General features: G+C 41.0%; 1 protein-coding gene across 1 annotated transcript in view; it reads right to left on the bottom strand.

Annotated features, from left to right (window-relative positions):
- abcc5 (ATP-binding cassette, sub-family C (CFTR/MRP), member 5) overlaps positions 1-21,449 on the bottom strand; it is a 35,483-nt gene that overhangs the window by 11,980 nt on the left and 2,054 nt on the right. Inside the window, exons 2-16 of the mRNA XM_084409091.1 lie at positions 21,077-21,266; positions 11,488-11,636; positions 10,590-10,745; positions 9,243-9,387; positions 5,570-5,803; positions 5,201-5,374; positions 4,970-5,117; positions 4,252-4,400; positions 4,050-4,157; positions 2,702-3,055; positions 2,540-2,611; positions 2,307-2,431; positions 1,451-1,523; positions 338-541; positions 96-239 (exon numbers count right to left, since the gene is read on the bottom strand). Coding sequence (XP_084265217.1) covers positions 96-239; positions 338-541; positions 1,451-1,523; positions 2,307-2,431; positions 2,540-2,611; positions 2,702-3,055; positions 4,050-4,157; positions 4,252-4,400; positions 4,970-5,117; positions 5,201-5,374; positions 5,570-5,803; positions 9,243-9,387; positions 10,590-10,745; positions 11,488-11,636; positions 21,077-21,196 — 2,355 coding nt within the window. The 5' untranslated portion in view covers positions 21,197-21,266. The remainder of the gene's footprint in view (positions 1-95; positions 240-337; positions 542-1,450; positions 1,524-2,306; positions 2,432-2,539; positions 2,612-2,701; positions 3,056-4,049; positions 4,158-4,251; positions 4,401-4,969; positions 5,118-5,200; positions 5,375-5,569; positions 5,804-9,242; positions 9,388-10,589; positions 10,746-11,487; positions 11,637-21,076; positions 21,267-21,449) is intronic.

The following is a 21,449-nucleotide window of genomic DNA, read 5'->3' on the forward strand; positions in this document are numbered from 1 at the left end:
CATCATGCGACCAAACGCCATGAGGTTAGTTACAGCATGGGGGCGAGTAAATGATGACAGAGTTTTCACTTTTGGCTGATTGAAGAGATACTGACCTCAATGATGTGTGTTTCTCCCAGCTGAAGGGTGTTAAACATGGCGGCGTAGTCTCCATTCACATTCATCAGGTCCTCATGGCTGCCTTGCTCTGTGATGCTGCCATCACGCACGACGATCACGTCATCACAGTCCACCAGATACTGATGACAGAAACGTCCATTACCGTATGCTGTGATCGTAATCCAGTGCTTACATGGTTAAAAGATCTCACATGACGGGGCATGACATTGTAACGTACCTGTAGCTGGTGAGTGACAAAGATGACGGTCTTGCCACGCAGCTGCTTCTTAATGGCGTTGTTAAAGATGTGATTTCCGACATGAGCATCCAGAGCACTTAAAGGGTCATCAAGAATGTAAATGTCCCGGTTGCTGTATAAAGCTCGCGCCAGGCTTACCCGCTGACGCTGACCGCCGCTCAGGTTGGCACCACGTTCACCAATCTGACAGAGGGAATCACACCACGTATAAAACATTGGCCCTGATTATAGGCTCATTATAAATGAGAATTTAGTGTATGTTTGAGTTTGTAGCTCAGGTCTAAGAGTATCTCTGCTGATTATTGATGCTTATATTATTTTTTTACTGAAACACTTGAACCATCAGTTAGCCGAAAACCAAAAGTAAAGTTTATTTAATAATCAATGCATTAATCGAATTTATTTAATACTCAATATTCATATATAAACATTTAAATTGCACATAAGGCAGTTTCTATATCAAAGTTTTGCTTATATAAATATGTTTTTTCTCCTATTCATTGTTGAAATTAATACAACGGTGGCTAGACATACGTATTCAAATTTATTTATTAATTCAAATATACATAAATAACAAAGACATCACTAAGAGGTTAAATTAAAAATATAATTAATATGTGATACAGTGCATATATTTAGCAAAATGCTCCTCTCTAAGAGTTTATTTCTAGCTGAGGACATTGAATGGCTTAAATTGAGGCAAATGCAACGTTACATTTTATTGACATCTTTCCACAGTTGAAACACTGATTGAGCGATTACATGAGACAGTTGTACTCGATCTTTCAACATACCTTCTGATGTTCATTCATGTTTTTTGTGCTATAACTAGTAAAAAGGAAGAGACGATCAGTTCACATGTTGCTTGAACTGATGCGGCTACAGCGATCTCTCCCAGCACATTAAAGAGTAGCAAAACTACATTTATTGTTTGAATTTTGTGATATTTAAAGAATTTGAAAGCTGAGACCGTTTCATATCAATAGTAGCAAAGCGCGAAAGCTTACTGCGATTATTGAATTGGAGTTTTTGAGTATTCTAACTCAAATTTGGGTGCATCACTACTGTTGGTTATTCTGTAGGATGTGTTACCTCAGTCAGGTCAGAACAAGGGAGGATGGCCAAGTCTGGTCTCAAGCAGCAAGCACTCAGAACAGCCTGATACCTGCAGGAGACATTTCAAAGAGACAGGAGGATAAAATATTATCACGCGTTAAGGTAAAATATCAAGCAAGGTGCCATTACATCTTTAATACGTTGACTATATTTCATCAGGAGGCGTATGGAGGCTGTTTAATGACAAAGAACAAGTGTTCAAGGTTGTCTGTGCTCATTTTATCTCTGTGCTGAGTCACACACCGCCTGCAGATCCTTTTTACTTGCTCAGCCCTCTAGTCTACTTCACGCTGACTCAAACACATTATTCATTACATTGCTTTAGTGCAGCCATCTGGCAAACCAAAAAGTACTGACGTGTTTCACTAAAAAAGGCCCCGATATACAAGCGAAATTGAAGAACAAACTGGTATGGCATCATTTCGAACCAAATCAGGCCAAATCAGTTTGTTTGTTTCAAAACATCTTGACAAAGCAAAGCAGACTTTCCAGAAAAGTTTGCTCTGGGTGGTAAACACCTACGAACTACCATTGGTCTGTGGTGATTATGTAATAGGTGTGGCTTTGCTTTCTTTAACATGAAAATCTTCTCCGGCTCATTTCTTCTGCTTCATGCTTTCTGAACTGCTGTTTTCTCACAGCTGTCATTTTTGTTGTGTTCATTCTGTTATTATTAGCGCTCTTAACAGTCTGGGCGGCGTCGGGATGTTCGCTAACAGTATAGTGCTGCAAAGGTGTTTCTGACTTATTTTTACCCCTAAGCGAAGAACGGAAAAGAACTGTACTGCAAGTGTATCAGGACCTTTGCACTCTTCTTTTATTTGGTGCTCACCTCTCTTCCTCCATTTCCTTGCCAAACAGGATATTGTCACGGAAGGATGCATTGAGAATCCAGGCCTGCTGTGCCACATACGCGAAATCTCCATCAACAGCAACAGTCCCCTCTAAAAGAGTCATCTGGGATACACACACAACAGTGGATCTGAGGATTCTATGAACACATCTAATGGATCAAAGATGACAGCTGCCCTTTTTTACACTTCAAATCAGACAATAAACGCTCACCTGGCCAAGAATGGCAGAGATGAGAGATGTTTTGCCACTTCCCACACTGCCACACACACCGACCAGCTTCCCCTAAAGATTCAAACACAGGAATGATTATTAGTATGATTATCCCTTGTCAACTTGAACATTATAAATCGTCCAAATTAGTATTAAAAAGACCTTTTGTATGGTGAGATCGACGCAGTGAAGAGTTCTTTGCAGCCGTTGGCTGATGGTCGGCACTTGAAGGGTGTGATCTTCAGGACTGGACGCCATGTCTCCAGACACATCATGCAACAGCTGGCCATGCGTTTCCTCTTCCAACATCACGTGATGTTTCGGGTCGTCGCGCTGTCGACGCTTCTTGCGACACCCTCTCATTCCGAGGCCTATATAGGGTGTACCACGGGGCGAAGGCTGGGCGCTGTGACCTCCCGTTTCCCAAGCCAAACTGGCACCAGTCATCTCTACTGCAACGGAGGGATTGCTTGGCTGCTCACGGATCATCTTGACCTCGGCCATCAGGAGCAAACTCTGAAAATGAAGAAAAAAAGAGAAAACAGACTCAATTTATAACATTTACAGGTGCTAAATTTAACACAGAACACAGAGCCTTTTTGTCTTTCTTGTTGCTTTTAAACTATTTAATTCAACTGAAGATTCTTAAATCACGTCTGCATATTTTTCACTTTCAGGGGAAATGTTTCTTAAATAAAGACTGAAAGCTTAACGATGGTGACGTTGAAGTCAAGACTGTAGAATAGTTTGTCTATAGACTACATTTGGCTTTTTACTTTTGGCGATTGTATTTAGGCTTCAAAATTCATTTGTGAGGATTATCATGATTGAACAAAACATGTAAGAATCATAAACTGTTGGTCAGAGAGCTTATTTTCTGCAATAATCCAAAAGCCAATGGAAAAATCCAGTGTGATGCTAACTTCCAGGTTGGCCTACAAAAATACATAATCACTGCAGTGCTCTATTGTTACGTGGAAGATACATGAAGCTGAGATGTTTGGGAAACACAAGTTCAACAACTCTCATCAGGCTTTTTTCTGTTCTAAACAACTAAACACAATTTTTTTTGTAGTTATTAAAATTTTTACTCTTTGTTGTGTCCACTTTCATTTTATTATTCTAACAACTTCCTAAAAATCACTGTTTTATGACTGTATCTCCAACACTTTTGATATGAAAGCTGTGCCGCAGATCATGACTTAATGTGATTTTTGTATTCTGACATTGAAATTATAAAGAGACACAACAAAGATATAATCTGCGTGATGAGGGTGAGCTGGGTGGCAACTGGAGCTTCTCAATGTGGCACTATTCTGACAAGAACAGCCCCATTCCCATCTTATTCAGCCAAATCCCCAAGATCCTCCACCTGGACCAAATCAAACACACCTGAATGATACCACCTGCTCCAACACCTGGATTTACAGGGGGTGCTTTGATAACAGTAGGCAAAAATCTTGACAGAGGTGAAAGGAACTATTTGTAGAAAGAGGCACAGAAAGCTCACCTTGAACCTATCAATGGCGACAGATGCCTCCGAGAGAGATTTGACAGAAAATGGGGTGACCTTCAAGGCAAAGGTCATGGAATTGAAAACAGTGACGACAGTAAATGCCTGGACAAAAAATAAAAAGAAGTTAAGAGTCAATGCATGAGTTCATTAATACTGTGGTAATGACTACGCTTCAAAACAAGCAATGTAACCCTACCTGTGCAGCGGTAAGGTCATAACCTAGCAACATGTGGGTGGAGAATGTTGCCACGCTGGCAATCACCACGACGATGGGTGCCACGCCAACTGTGATGCTCTGAAAATATCCTGTTTTTTCCAAGATCTGACGCTCCTCCTCTCTAATTCCTGTTTGGAGGTACGCAATGATTAGCAAAAATGTATGCATAGAAATAAGTGAAACCAGGGTTATTATCATTAACTAAAACAAAACCATAAAAAAAATCATTACTTGAAATAAAATATACAAAAACTAGTGTACATTTCTCATTTTTATTTAGTTTCACTTGAAGTACTAAACTAATTCAAACTTAAATTTTATAAAAACTACATAAAAACTTTAAACAAATTAAAATGTAAACAGAACATATAAAAAAAATCTCATTCAAAAGACTAACAAAAACTATAATAGTATATCAATGATACAAATAACACATCAAAATAACACTAAGCCAAACACAAGTAAAAAAAAAAAAAATCAATCAATGACATGACACTAAAATATAGATATATTTTTTGTAAAAATCAAAAACTAATAAAAATGACATAAAACAGAATTCCCAAAAAGGGAATTACTAGAATTAAAACAGAAAATATTAAAACAAATCTAATTCAAAATATATATATAAAAAACTATAATGGTAAATCAATGATATTAAAAGTAAGCCAAATATACAAGCCAAAAAACAACAACTTACTTCGTACAGCTTGTGAGAACGCCTTAACCCAGGCATACATCTTAATGAACTTGATGTAGTTCAGAATCTCATTCATCTTTTGAACACGCTGGTCAGTCACGGCTACTCCCTTCCTCCTGAAGTATGCCGTCAGCCTGGAGCTAAACATCTACCGGCACAGGAAAAACAGTGGCATTATAACACAAACTCCCAGTGGTAAAACCAAGAGAAAGCAGGAACCGAAAAGCTCACCATGGTCGGGTAGAAGAGGATGAAAACGGCAGAACCCAGCAGAGAAGTCGGCCCCAACACAGATAAGTTGTATCCCATTCCCAGCACGGCCACCAGGGGGCCTCCAGCCAACAGGCTGCCCACCACAGCGGCTTCAAACATGCGCTGCCCATCACTCGAGCACATATTGATCAGCTAAAGACAAAAGCAACACGTACATTGGCAAGATGTGCGACATACCACCGTAAAATATATTTGCGGGCATCACCTTCTTTTTCTTTCACTCTTCATCTCTTCACCATTCAACACCCTAGGATATCTGCTCCTAACCTTCCTAAATGTCCAATTCATTAATGCGAAAAACTCCTCGTCTGTCCCTCAACACCGTACCTGTCCCATGCTCTTCTCCCGGAGGCTGCGCAGGCGCAGTATCTTGTGGAAGGCCATGGTCAGGACGGCTCCGCGCAGACGGGTGCCGGTGCGGTAGTTCAGCCCCCAGGTGAGGGCGAGGGACCAGGAGCGAATCAGCTCGGTGGCCAAGAGGCCCACCACCAACAGCAGGCCGTAGGGCAGGTCGGGTTCGCTCTTCTGCGTGTACTCCAGTAACCGCCTCACCACAAACGCCTGGGGAGAGGGAGGACGAGCAAGGGGGCGACAGGACACAGCAGGCGTGACTGAGGATACAAACATACGATTGCACCACACCACTGCGACATTTACAGTTCGACAACATTTTGTGACCTTCCTCATCATAAAACACCTGGCATTACTACGTCATTCGGCATAAAAAGGTGAAGAGATGCAGATCATTGTATGCTACGTGTGGGACTTCATCATAATCACTGGAGCAACTTGTACTGAGAGACAATGTCAAGCCTGTGTTCTAATAGTTTACCTTATTTGGCCCTTTTCTCTAGCCTTTGGAAAAGAACAAGAGAGACAATGATAGTACCATTTGTGCGATACATTGTACTTTAGCAAAGTGAATCATGGACATAATGCCCCTTGTTTGTGGATTCAAAGACTTTTTACCTACAGTCACATCAGGTTGGGGGTACAGGATGGAGACGTACTTTTGTTTTAACACCTGAAAATTAATATCAATTATATCAATCGTTAGTAGCAGAGTGTGCGGAAGCACAAAACACAGAAAACTTTTAACAGCTGACACAGTCCATACGAGCACACACACACACACACACACACTGTTCTCTAATATCATGCACATATGCAGTCAAGGATATGCACACATAAACTGGGAATACGGGCAAACCCATGTGGTTCAACACAGCTGCTTGCTTTTATTAATGAAACCTTGAATATTTAACCTTGAAAGTTGAAACATTCAGCAGTTAAAAGATTTACAAAGATGTCTGAGAAACAAAAAAAAAACATGGATCAGGCAAATCAATACTTGTGAGAGAAAAAAACAAAAGACATTGTTTCATAAAAGTATGATTTCAGATATAATGTCAAAAGAAAAAGCACATCTAGTTCTTTGAGAGTCCATTTGTGAGTCGTCATCACTTAAAAGCTGTCCCATTTACTTTTAATCGAGGTTAGTGGGGCAGCGATCCCTCCCTGAATGACGTACATCTTACGAGACCCATTTACACCACACAGTTGCCCAAAAAGGTGTCCGTGAAATTGGTCAAAAATCCAGCAACATATTGAGGACAAAAGGTGTGGGTCTGAAAACTGCCTGTACGCCCATGGATCTCTCAAACTTGAGAGCGTTTCAGTCCAAAACAAGAAACCCCAGCAATACAAAAAAAACCCACAAGTCCGTTTTTTCCATTGAGCAAAGGAGCTGGCATATGGGACAGATATCTGGAGAAGTCTGAATCAATTGTCCATTGGCACACGATCTTGCCCACATTTGTCATCGGACATACATTGCACAGTTTGACAACCGGTTACCCAACCGTAGACACATTTGTTCGCTGAATCATTTCAAAACACATGAGATGCGAATAATTACAGAGATCAAATAAGAGAGGGGAAACGGAAAGAAAGAGAGAGAAGGGCAGCAAACAGCATTAACTCTTGATCCAGCCCTGCATAAGAAACATGCCCTTACCTCCCAGGAATCCTCACCGGCTCTGCCTGCCGTATGCTCTCCCCGCAGGTTAAATGGACACCCTGTGGAGTCTAAAGAATAGCCTCTGTCACATGTCACACACATGGGGACCCAGCGACCTCCGACCCCTAACTCCAATCTGAACCCCCACCCACTCCCATAGACACCCACCTTCCTTTACAAACCACCCCTGACCTCAGTCATCAGAGCAAGGACAGGTATCTCTTCAAGGAGATGTTCTACGGGGAGTTGCTAAATATAGACAACAGGGAGAAAAAGTCAGTTGATGATTAAACAGATTGAAATCCAAGCATTTTGATAAGCCCGATTTTCTCCAAAAGATTGAAGGAGACAGAGCCTTGCTGTGTCGCCCTTGGTGGGACAGTGACAGAAGCTCTCCTTGAAGAATATGTTAGCCTATCCTCCTGTCCTAAGGAGATTCCTCTCTAGACTACGCTTGTGCTACATGCAATGCCCCTAAACTTAAGTTATACCCCAAATCTATCATTTCATAGCGGGCCATAAGAACAGATACTTTCCTTATTATCTACCCGGTGATAATCGCACCACATATATAAAACACCTGGTACCTGGAAGGCAACAGACAAACAGAAACTTTCACAGGCATAGAGCAGCAGTTTTTTTAACAGGTGTAATCAATTTGATGTTGTTTTTGGAGCTGAAACTCTTGGAACTGTAAGTGATGACTAAGCTTTGAGTCATTTATCTTTAACTTTCTTAAAATTACAGGACGGTTAAGATTAATATCATTTGGCCTTAACTATTAGACTTGATAAAAGGTGAAGTGTGTCACTTCTACACAACTGGCAGCACCAAGCAGAACTGAAAAATACTTTAGTCCCGCCTCTAACTTAAACCAAAAAGTGCATTAATGCCCACCCACTTTTTCAGCAGTGTTTGTTCCGGAAGTATTTTTCCCATAGGGATTTTTAAAAACGCCATGACCCGAAACAACCAGCTATGAGATGATACACAACATTACAAAGGTACAAGACTGTAAACTTTAAAGCTTTAGTAAGGGAAGAAGCTACAATCCCATGAAGCACTGCGAATGACAATCAAATTTAAAATGATTCACTTCAAGTTATTGAATATATGTAGAGCAACTATATATTTTAAGTTATTGGACAGCATAGCGAGATCGACTCGATTACATCATTCGATGTGTTTCATGGGAGTGGGCGTTCCCTGCAAGAGGTTTAGGCGCAATTTGCTCACCGAAACTCTCTGATTGGTGGAATAAATTTTCTGTTCAGCATCATGGGTAATGTAGTTTTTCACCACAAATTAAGATGTTAAACACAATTATTATTTAAAAATTGAAATAATGCGAACGGATGGCTAAAAAGCATTTACAAAAGCATATACAATCAGAGCTCACAGTAGGTCTGTCTTTAAAGGTTTATAAGTTATTGTATCTACCGACTGTTGCACTCTATTGGATGAGCTAATGTCGGTACGTCCGGCTGGGCAGCTCAAAAAGATTTGCAGGTCCATTTGGTGCCGTTAATGGCGTAGAAATGACATACTTGAATAACATTGCACCGTAACCTCTCAATTATTAAAGTTTTATGACGAGACTATTTGGCAAAAAGGAGCGGAAAAGTTGTAATACTCTTTTGGTGTTGGCACAAGTCATCATTAAGGCACTTTATAAATAGCACTAATTGTCAAATGAACTGATAAAATGGTTTTAGGAGCCACACTGGAAACATCACAGATGTCAAGCAGATCAGTTCTGATGCCCAGTGACAATGTAACACAGTAACACCTTCAATTCCCCATTGGAACACTCACCTGAGCATTTGAGGGGGGGCAGGTATTTGATAGGTGATTCTACAAAGCTAATAATACACAGATAGACAGATAGAGAAAGATAGAGCAAGAGTGGGAGAGATAGACAGAGGGAGAAGAAGAAAAGACACCAGAAAGACACAACAGAGCTTAGATGGTGTTACTTACTGGGCCACTGAAGCCTGCGAGTTGAGTAACCATGAGGCAGAGGATGGACAGCAGCAGACGCGTGCGGCAAAAATGCCAGACCACACGACGAAGAGACGCCCCCTCCCCTCGTGTCCTGATTTCTTCATCCCACAACCCGGCCAGCCTGTGGAAATGAAGGTGTTCATATGTAACGCATCTACCAATGACATCAGGCCTGGCTCCAGGTCCATTTAGCACTAACAAAAGTGCCAAGAAGTACCACTGCAAAACCATTTGATTTGACAGTTTCAAGTTGAAGAAAAAGTTTATAAACAATGTTACTTAACGTATCATTTACCTCAGGAAAAGCTCATTAGTCAATTTAAAAAAAAAACTCTTTAGAGAAGCATTTTGCTAAATAAATGCACTATATTACATATTCATTATATTTTTACTGAACTTGTTAGAGATGTCTTGATTATTTAATGTTTATTTGAATAAATCTCCCATGGAAACAAGTTTCTATGACAGTCACAATTTAGATATCTAGTTCAGTCATGATGAAACTTTAGATGGCACATGCTGATAGGTCCTTTACTTGCAATCCACCAGCAATCACACTATTACCACATAGTGTACCACAAGCTGATTGGCCTCTGCTGATTCTGCAAATGAGATTGTTTGCTCAACTTAAAATAGTCTGGTTCAGTGTTCGCTGTAGGCATGTTCCTACAAGTTCCTCTGAAACCCTCCACCTCCCCCAGCTCCACCTGCCTAAATCGGCTACGGGATTTATGAATGCATACACATGCAACAGCAGCATATCTTGCATGAACACAGCAGCGTGTCTCTACATCTAGAAGCAGTAGCGAGTTCAAACATGTTTTGCAACAGCATGCATATCAGATCTAGTCTGCCCAGACCAAATACGTTACCACTGCCATGCTCATTAAAATGTCAAAATTACTTGAGAGTTTTCATGTCTGACATGTTTAGATTTCAACAAGTAAAATCTTAATTATGTCATTAAACATACAAAAGAAACAAATTGTTATGTGAAATTTAAATGTTTGTTACAGCTCACAACTGAATACATAGCAACTGAACTTAATAATTAGGACTCTGTTGTTAACTTTAATCTTAGATATGCATCAACTGACAGGGTCCCCTGTATAGTTTACAGCTTTAGTTAAGAGAGATTTTTTTTTCTTAACAAATTGACATGTACTGTACCTGATGTTGAATCAAATACCCAGCCCTACTGTATCAATGGTATTGGTACCATGGTATAACCACTTTGGTAATATGAAGAGGTTGCCCCTGCTAGGCCTGAATAACATATATTTTAGGTGGATGAGTGCTTTGATGGGACATATCAGTACTGACCTGCGACGATTGGTCTCACAACTCTCGAACTGTGACACAGCCCATATATCCTCCAGAAACAGCTGACCCTTCTTATGGGCCAGCATAGCCAACGAGGTCAACCAATTAAATGTCATAAAAGAGAAGAGGCCGGCATTGTCCACTGGATGTTGATACCTGTTGATGACAATGAGAAACAGACAAGAGACATGGATTAGTCCCTAATCTGCACTTTTTTATTACCAATTTTATTAGGGCCACCCAGTGTGAGTCCTATGTGCCTTTCTCAGGGACACAGTGTATATACAGTATACACAATCTATTCTCGTGAAACTGTATTTGAACTGAATCACTGCACCGTGACATTTTAATAGAGCTTTTTACCCAAATGTTGCTTTTGTTGAAACTCAACAAGGAAGTCTATACTGTGCTCTCTCATCTCCTGTGTCTAATTTTGGAGCATGAACACATGTAACTTGCATCAAACCTCAATGGTGATTTGCACTCAAGAATCAAAAAGTTAATTTTCTATTCTAAGATTCTTCAGTGCATATCACTATTGAGACTTTATGGTTTCACTTTATGTAGTAGTTTCTAAAATTGCTCAATTCTGTTATTCTCCCTTTATAAATAGTCAATATTTCAGAAAGTTTGAGAACATTTGCGCAAACAAAAGCTAGTTTATTTTACAATTGTTCGGTTCAGTTGTTTTTGCCCAGTCTAAACTTAATATTTTACAAATAAGATAAGGTTTTAATAATTAGTTTTCTTGGCTATGATTTATGTGGTGTCTTTATGTAACTATAACTTCTATTAGCATCCCCTTTCTCAGGTTTACTGAGCTTTTAACATTTGAAAAACTGACTTTCAAAAGCATTTAGAAACAGACAATGTTACCATTCAGTAACTTAGTACGTACTTGCTGGTGGAGCGGATGGGCTTGAGCACACCGACACTGTGGTGGTATTTGCTTCTTCCGACTTCGTCCTCCAACTCTTTTGCGTCAGCTGCATTGCCGCCATCCAATGAGAGGCCGCCCTCAGCTCTCGCTGCCGTTTCAAAAGCATCCTGGGAGAAACGTCAGTAGATCAGGTGTTTAGCTTCCAGTTTGTTTTTTTGTTTTTTTAAATGCATTTCAGCACTTTTCCATGGAAAGATGTGACCATGCAAAAACATTATGACAGGAAACGAAAGAAGACCTGTTTGTCAGCATGTATTGGGCAAGATCAAATATCATCAGCGGAAAAAAAAAACAGAGGAAGGAAACCAGACAGACTCCTGAAACCATGCAACACATAACGTCCAATAATTCCTAGGGTAAAAACCACCTCAGTAAGGGAAGGAACCTCCAGTCTCGTGCTGCACACGGCTTTAAACACAGACAGCTGATGAAGACCATAATTGTTTACACATGTTTAAGTCATGTGTTTTGGCTCAACAAATTACTGCCAAAATAGTTTAGAAGACTGTTTAAGGCATGACAATACAGGTGAATAGAGTAAAAATGTTAACAAAGAGACATCACCATACTTCCCCCAGCTGATTAATCAGTACATTTACACAACTGTTTTGTATTATAAGTTTTGTTAAATGTTATGTTTAAAGTCATTAAAAACTTAAGTTGTGATAGTCTTTTGTGACTTATATTCGAGTAAAAAAAATTGTGGGGCAGCACTTTGGATGGTTGTGGTTTGCTATTGGTCGATGTCATGTGAGTGACAGGTTGTTCCTCACACCAATAAACACATCATCAGAGAAGAGAAGACATGTCGCTGCAAGAGGGAGGGGAAGTTATTTTGATAACTTATTCTATAAAAAATATTCCATAAAAAAACAAGAATTGTCCATTTAGATTTCATGGTGTCTTTAAATGTGGAAATGAGGCGTTATCAAATTAGATATGCATTCATTAAGATAGGTTTAATTTTGTTTACATAATCTTTAGGAGATAAAAAAAATTACAGGGGGGGTTTTGGATATTTCTTTTTATCACTTTTATCACATAAATCAGAAAATACTGTCAACAGCCAGAAAAAATTCAATAATGAACCATATTTTATATAAATACATATATAATCAGGCGAATGAAAAAAAATGCTAACTGAAATATACAGACGCAAATAGATAAAGTGTAATTCTATAAACACTTAAATGTGTATTTTGGATGTTTTCTTTTCACTAGTCTGAAATAAGACGTTATGGAAGCAAAATAGCCCAAAATATCAAAACTGACCAGTGCAAGAAAAAATAAAAACAGTGGTTTCGCCTGTAGTGTCTTGCCTTAATCAAATGTACTTGACCCCACGTGCAATTACACACTGTGCCATGTGCCAATGACCACTCTAATAAAAAATATTTTATTACAGGCCAGACAACAATAAAGTGTGTGCTGCCCGCAGCCAGCTGAGACAACAGCCTATTATATGGGCCGTTGCCCTTGGTGACGAGTACTGTGCCGTATTCTGCTGACATCCAGGCTAAGTGTTCTGAGCAGGCAGAGTGTGTGTCTGTTTATACGTGTGTGTAAGCAAAGGCAGACGCTAAAATCTTTTAAAACCCAGGGAGGCAGAAAAAGCCAGCCGGATTAGCCCTCTAAAGGGAACAGCATGTACTTTAAAGCCTCACAGGATGGGAATCTTCAAACACCGCTAGTGATATCATCAAACAAACTACGCTCAACTGAAGTCAGCTAATAATCTACAACAATCTACTATACTCTTGCACATAAAGCATCCTTCGTCTTATTGAATGGTTTTCAACAGTAAATACAAATGAACACTTTCCCTGCCAGCGTTCCCAGCCAGCGCAATCATTTTTGATAATTTTCACAAAACTTACATGATCCCCAGTATATTTTCTTGTATGAATATCTAAATATGCAATATATCAAAAGAAAGAACTGAGCCTCTGCTTTTAAACAAGCAAACAAACCAGAACATTACTCCTCATGCATTCTTCTTTTTTTTTTTTTTACACTTGAATGTGGGTAAGTTCATTAAAAAAATATATTTAGCATTTTTGTCAAAGACTACGCCTGGATCGGATTCTGAATGATGATCAAAACATGGATGGAGTAGATCGAGTCCATCAAAGCTTCACAGTCCTATGCCTCGTCCTGGGTCGACATTTCATTCAGGAACATTAGGTAGTTTTGATTTATATGCCGTTTAATATTTGATGATCGTGTTATTTTACATGTGTATAAGCAATGCTTCTATCGCTTGTTTCTGCTGCTTCTTCACCTGTGTTTTGATCCGGAGATTCTGTACTCTTTCTGAAGATGCATAATAGCGCCCCCTACCATATAACTGTGAAAACATGGATTGCCGGAAAATTTCGTCAATGGCGGGGAAAGAGTTAAGACAATGGAATAAGTATAGTTATTCCAGTATAGTTATATAAAGAAAACTTTTTGAAAATCTCCTCTTGCCACAGTGAATTAATGGGGGACCAATTCAAGTAAAATGCATATTTCTATAATCAACTGCTTTTGAGCAGGCTGCACGATTTGGAGGAAAAAATATCTAATTGCAATATTCTAGTCACGAGGTGTGTGGCTGTAACAAAGCACACGACGATGGAGAGTTCACAATAGTTCTTTTTATTAAAGAAAATACAACAGAAACATGCAGGAGAATAACTAGGAAATAACTTACAACCACAACACATAAATGCAAACGAGATCGAACACTGAACAGAAATGGCTTAATTACATGGGGAGAGGTAATCAGCTGAACAGAAACAGGAGTGTGGAACTAATTAACAACTGAGGAAACTAACTAGGAAAACAGAACACAGGTAAACGGGAACAGGGAGAATAACAACAAGACACAAGAAACTAAACAAAGCCCTGACATTACACACCCATCCGGGAATCAAGTCCTCGCGCAGTAAATATAATAGTCCAACTGAGGAGGGATGGAGGGAATGTGGGGGCTCAGGAGGAGGACGTGGAGCAGGTGAATGGCAGGAATCTGGAGGAGATGACGGCAGGAGAGACCAAGGCAGAGATGATAGTGGGAGTAGAGGAGGAAGAGCCAGGTGGGAACCCAGAGCACAGCCAGGGTGATAGACCACGGCGGAGTCGAGAGAGGGAGGAGCCATGGTGGAGACTTGGCTGACAAAACTAGGGTGATGATGGACGGAGACGGAGCCGAAGGAAATAGGGACCCTGGGGTAGACGAAGAGCCGACGAGGCCATGCGACATCGATGACTCTGGGACAGAGGTGGAGCCGCTGCAATGAGCATCAAGGTGGAGCGATGGGTGCCAGAGTGGACTGAGCCGAGGTGGAGCGATGGGTGCCAGTGGACTGAGCCGAGGTGGAGCCAGGGTGCCAGCGGACTGAGCCGAGGTGGAGCGATGGGTGCCAGCGGACTGAGCCGAGGTGGAGCCAGGGTGCCAGTGGACTGAGCCGAGGTGGAGCCAGGGTGCCAGTAGACTGAGCCGAGGTGGAGCGATGGGTGCCAGCGGACTGAGCCGAGGTGGAGCGATGAGCCGAGGTGGAGCCAGGGTGCCAGCGGACTGAGCCGAGGTGGAGCGATGGGTGCCAGTGGACTGAGCCGAGGTGGAGCCAGGGTGCCAGCGGACTGAGCCGAGGTGGAGCGATGGGTGCCAGCGGACTGAGCCGAGGTGGAGCGATGAGCCGAGGTGGAGCGATGAGCCGAGGTGGAGCCAGGGTGCCAGTGGACTGAGCCGAGGTGGAGCCAGGGTGCCAGTGGACTGAGCCGAGGTGAAGCCAGGGTGCCGAGGTGGAGCGATGGGTGCCAGTGGACTGTGGAGTGATGGGTGCCAGTGGACTGAGCTGAGGTGGAGCGATGGGCTCGGTGGATCTGGAGATCCTCTTGACTAGGCGGAGCTGGTGACTCGAAGACCTGAGGTACATCCATGAAGCATAGTGGAGTAGACAAAGGAGGAGCTGAAGGGAACCAGTCGAGAAGGGCCAACGGACTGGCTGGATTTTGAAGAGGAGGTGGGAGAGGGAGGCTGGGTGGGATCTCTGGAGACAAAGGAGACTTGGAGCTGTTCCAATTCATAAACTTCTGCAGAGGCCAGCTGCAGCTCACCCTTGGCGGCGGTAGAGTAGGCAGGGCTTTCCTCCATTCCCTCATCCACCATGAGCAGACACAGGGGTCGGATGATGTTGCCGGCTCACACACCTGGTCAGACTCACTGTGATGCTCGGGCTCTGGGGCGATGGATGGCTCAGTCTTTCCATCTGGCTCGTTCATCACGGCAGGCTTGGGTCTCAGTCTTCGGTGGGCTCAGGAGTTCGCTCCGCTCAGAGTGGGGCTGGTGACGTACTCATCGGGGCAAATGGTGCAACCGATCCACTGTTTACCAGCACCCACTCCACAAACGCAGCGAAAACCTCTCGAGGACCAACACCAGGTAGACGTGCCTTACACCACTCATTAAGGCTTGTTTGAAAAATACACAAGGAACGGTCAGGAAAATTGGTACGCCAGGTGTAGAAAGTCACTGGTGTGGTCCTCGAGATTATTATTACCTTCCTCTAAACAGGGCAGGCGAACGGCCAGCTCTGTTCTTGGTTCGGCCTGCTCTGTTCGTAATCTGTTCTTGGTTCCTTCATGAGGTGTGTGGCTTAATAAAAGCACACGACATTGGAAAGTTCACAATAGTCCCTTTTATTAAACAAAATCCAAGAGAAACACGCAGGAGAATAACTAGGAAATGATTTACAACCACCCACAACACAAATGCAAACAAGACTGAATACTTAACAGAAAGAACTCAGGGCTTAAAGGGATAGTTCACTCAAAAGTGGAAATTAGCCCATGATTTAGTCAGCCTCAAGTCATCCCAGGTGTATATGGCATTCTTCTTTCAGACGAATACAATCGGAGTTATATAAAAAAAATGTCCTGCCTCTTACAAGCTTTATAATGGCAGTGAATGGCCGTTTCTGTTTTGAAGTCCGTAAAAGTGCATCTATCCATCATAAAAGTAATCCACACGGCTCCGGGGGGTTAATAAAGGCCTTTTGAAGTGAAGCAATGTGTTTGTGTAAGAAAAATATCCATATTTAAAACTTTATAAAGTAAAATAACTAGCTTCTGGTCAAACGAACATACGGATTCCACTTATGCCTTAAGTGAAACTTCAAAAGAGAAATGGCCATTCAGTGCCATTATAAAGCTTGGAAGAGCCAGGACATTTCTTTATTTAACTCCGATTGTATTCGTCTGAAAGAAGGATGACTTGAGGGTGTGTAGATCATGGGCTAATTTTCATTTTTGGGTGAACTATCCCTTTAATGGGGAGAGGTAATCAGCTGAACAGAAACAGGAGTGTGGAACTAATAAACAACCGAGGAAACTAACCAGGAAAACAGAACACAGGTAAACGGGAACAAGGAGAATAACAACAAAACACAAGAAACTAAACATAACCCTGACATTTCCCTGATAAAATTATTTTTAAAAAACAATTCCAGGTTTACTGTGGTTGTTTGTAGGGCTGCACAATTTGGCCAAAAGTTTATGATTATATATCAATACATCTATAAAATAATAATAATAATAATACTAAGCCTATTATTATTAATATTACTACTACTAATATTAATAATAATAATACACTAGACAAAAACAAAATAAGAAATATTACTATTATAATATCTGACTGTAAAATAAAATTCTAGTTATGAAGACAAAATACTCCAAGGCACTCATGTGGTGAAGTAAAAAGCCTTTAACTTAATTAAAAAATACTTCTAGTATTTCAGAAAAATAATAAAAATGACTACTTTTTCAAGCGTTACGCCATACAACCTTTTATTTTTTACAGAAAACCGCAGGGAGTCCTGAAAGCTTCTCTTTTTTGTTGATAAGCAGTTTTCACTACTAATTTGTGAAGGTTGGTGCATGTTGCGTTCCCAAATGCACGTTAAAGTGACCAAACTCAGAGCAGCTGCAGACGGAGTAGCATTTACTGCAAACCGAGTCACTGAAAACGCCAACAGATCATAAGCTGCTCATGTCTAAAAGAACAAAGCGCTTTCATTAATTTAATTAAAATTGGGGTGACTAGCATAAAACTCGATGTTTAGTTTCCATGTCGCATTCCTCCACAAAAAAAGGATACTAGCAGAAGAGATGAGTAGTTCTCCGCAATCACTCAGATCTGCCTCCACTCTAGCATAAAACAACCCCTTATACACGTTGTATCAGTTCCCGATGAATAAAAACCAAACCATTTTTCTAAAATATAGTGGAAATATAGCACATTACAAAAGTGTAAGTACTAGCAGTTTAATGCTAACTTTTATTTTTAAATGTCAAACATAGTTCACATTTTACAACATTAACGTCACATTAACGTCATGAGCTGAAAAGGGTTTGATTGTTTCAAGCATTAACAGACGATTACCCTCAATGACGTAGATTTTAATTAATTCTGTCTACAGGAGCAGATCCGTTTATCTTTAGTAATATACTGAAGCGTTACGAGGGTTTAAAGCACTGGGAGCAAGTTTCATGTCAAATATATTAGCTGCAGATTTCACATTCATAGATGTCTATGATAATTTTTTTTAAATTGAGATGTATACATAATCTGAAAGCTGAGTTCCATTGATGTATGCTTTGTTATGATAGGACAATATTTGGCCAAGATACAATTATTTAAAAATCTGGAATCTGAGGGGGCAAAAAAAATAAACACATTGAGAAAATCGCCTTTAAAGTTGTAAATTTATGTTGGCGATTGTGCTGCATTCACACAAAAATACTTTTTTTATACATTCACGGTAGTAAATTTACAAAATATCTTCATGGAACATGATCTTTACTTAATATCCTAATGATTTTTGGCATAAAAGAAAAATCTATAATTTTGACCCATGTGGCTATTGCCACAAATATACCCGTGCTATTTGTGACTGGTTTTGTGGTCCAGGATCACATATAGTAGTACGTTTTTGACAGAAAGGGGCGAGAAAACATGCAGAAATCCACACAGCTAATTTTCTTCTTCTCAGCCAGCCGCCCCATGAATCAGCCCAGCTTTAGCATTTCTGTCACAAGCTCTCATGGGAAACAGGCTTGAAAAAAAAAAAAAAAAAACCGTTATCTAGGACTGATCAGAATGCAAGGAGGAAACAAGCACAGAATGATCTAGAAACCAAAGACACACTGAGAACGACAGCTCAGCTACTGGAAAACACAAAAGTGAAGAAATGGACAGAGAGTAAATTGTTAAACGTATTTTTTTTGTGTGCGCCACGGCCACTTACACAACAACGTAATGCATCACATTATTTATGTAACATTCATGTTCAAGTGCCTCGAGGTAAGCCTTACGCTACAAAAAACCCCTAAGAAAGACGGTGAAGAATCTGGCATGTCTGGCTGGATTAGATGAATGAGAGAAGCCTGGCGTGAAGCGTTTTGCAACGCTCCTCAGCACGTGCAGGATGTCCCCCCTCCCCTCCCGTCCTCACTGCTCTTCTTCCCATGTCCCTCTAACACACTCACGTTGCACAAACACACACAGCTTGCCTGAGCGCTGAGGGGGTCTTTAGCCTATCAGCAGGCAAGGCTGCTGCACGCATCACCGGAACTCAGGATTGCAATTGGCTGTCAGTGCCAAAATAGGTGGGTCTAGATTATGTAAACAGACCCAGCTTCTAAATACAGGGTGAGCAGCCAATCACTGCGCACACACGGCATCCCTAGTGGTGTACTGAGTGGCTGAGAGATACAGAGAGAGAGAGAGAGAGAGAAAGGTAGCTTGACAAAAAAGACAAAGAAAATTGTGGGCAGTACAGGACTCTCTCTTAGCATGCTGACAAATGCTGACGGCAGGAGAGCAACAGACAAAACAAACACAAAGGGCTTGGCTACCTATACGAACAAACAACAGCCGCAATGTTAAAGGCACAGTTCACTCAAAAATTAAAACCCTGTTACCATTTATTCACCCTCGTGTCGTTCCAAACCTGTATGTTTTTTGGGTTTTTTTTTGGTCCATACAATAAAAGTCATTGTTGTCCCACTGACTTCAATTGTATGGACAAACAGTTGAATCATGCAAAATATTTTTGTTTCTGTTCCACATAAGACATAAGGTTTGGATCGCCATGAAGTTTTAGATGAGGGAATTTTCATTTTTTTGGGTGAACTATCTCAGCCAACACATGACTTGCACATATTTGGGAAAACATCACAGGTTGTCAGAACCACAGTCCAGAAATCCCTTAGTACAGAAACTGAATCAATCTTCAACAGAGTATTATTGTGTTTAATACTGCAATTTGAAAACTCTGCATGCAATATATTTAGGGGTCAGGAGGGTGTTTTCAAAATTGCTTGAGTAAATGTGAAGAGGAGAATATATCAGGATGGAAACTCGCAAGGAATTTCAAGAGTCGGATTCCACCTAAAAACTTTGGTCCTTTAATGATTCCTTTAAAACTTCTGAAAGGTATGATCACATTAATGAAATTTCTGCAAAATCCCATTCACATACCCTGGTAATCCAGAGTTCTCGCGAGAGCACCAGTTGAATTTGCTCAGCGAGTTACTCTGGTGTTGAGTAATGATGCTCATTAAATATGCCCCTCGATCTGAGCTGCACCAATCACATCGGGTTATCTGATATAGGCGGGCCAGAGGCGAGATGACGACAGCGCTGTGACGTCGAAGTCATTAGTAAACATTGCAAGATGGCTATGGATGAATACCAGTTGTTTGAAACGGCTTTGGCCGCTACAGTGAACGAGTTAGACTTGGCTTTTTATCTAAAAGAGGAACAGAAGACGGCGCTCGAATCCTTCCTTTGCAAGAAGGACGTTTTTGCTGTTTTGCCGACCGGATACGGGAAGAGTCTAATCTACCAGTTAGCTCCGCTGGTAGCTAAGCGTATGGCGCTTATTGTTGTGATTGGTCGTAGTGTTATCCAATTGCGTGCAGTGAGATTTTCAAATGCATGCTTGGTGCCGCCCCTCGAGCTGGCCGATTTTCATTAGTCGATGCCAGACCTTTAATCTTTCAGATTTAGGTCTGGATTTCCAGGCTACCATTCACACAGAAGTCACTTTCAAACCAAGCAGCTTTGTGTTGGTCAACGTGGCAAATTTGTGTGGCCGACTTGAAAACGAGCGACGTCTGCGTGGCAAAATCTTTCGCCCTCACGCGATACTCCTGATTGCGCAGATTCCTATTGGATTACGCCAGCGAATTAAATTTTCACCGAGCAACAATGAACTTGACCGCACTTTAAGGCAAAGAGCTTTGGTCCAAGAATTAATGATAAAAAAGTCATGAAAATCATTGGTTCCAGCATTTCTTTTTTAAATGGAATCTTTACAAGTAAGAATTGATTGCATTTATTAGAGCTGAGAGGCTGTATTGTGCGTGTTATATTTTAATGCTTGTTTGTATGGTGTTTTGTATCACGTTTTGAAGTTCAAAAGAAGGTAACTAATTTCAAACATTTGATTTCCAATCAAAAGCTCAATAAATGACATGCATTTGACGGACTAACCTGCACTTTAGACAGCTCGTAATGGTCCTCTTCAGGTCCGGGTAAGGCGTCTCTGGACGATACGGTCCTGTACGCAGAACCAGATGCCAGACAGTCCTTTCCCAAATCATGTCCTTTCATCTTCTTGTACCAACATAGGAGCGCTTTTGTTGCTTCAACTCTGATCTTTATCTTGTCAAAGTCACCAAATCTAAGCAGATGAGAGAAGAGGTGGTTATTAACATGAATGGAAATGTTACTCTTATTTAGTCAGCATTGATCGAGCACATTATAGGCACAAATCCCCTTTTATCCCATTTAAGTCTACCATTGAAGTCTGACAGGATGGCATTGTTGTAGGTAAATTATAGCCTTTTAATGTTAAAGGCACAGT

This window comes from Rutilus rutilus, assembly GCF_951802725.1.
Source record: "Rutilus rutilus genome assembly, chromosome: 5".
NCBI lineage: Eukaryota > Metazoa > Chordata > Actinopteri > Cypriniformes > Leuciscidae > Rutilus > Rutilus rutilus.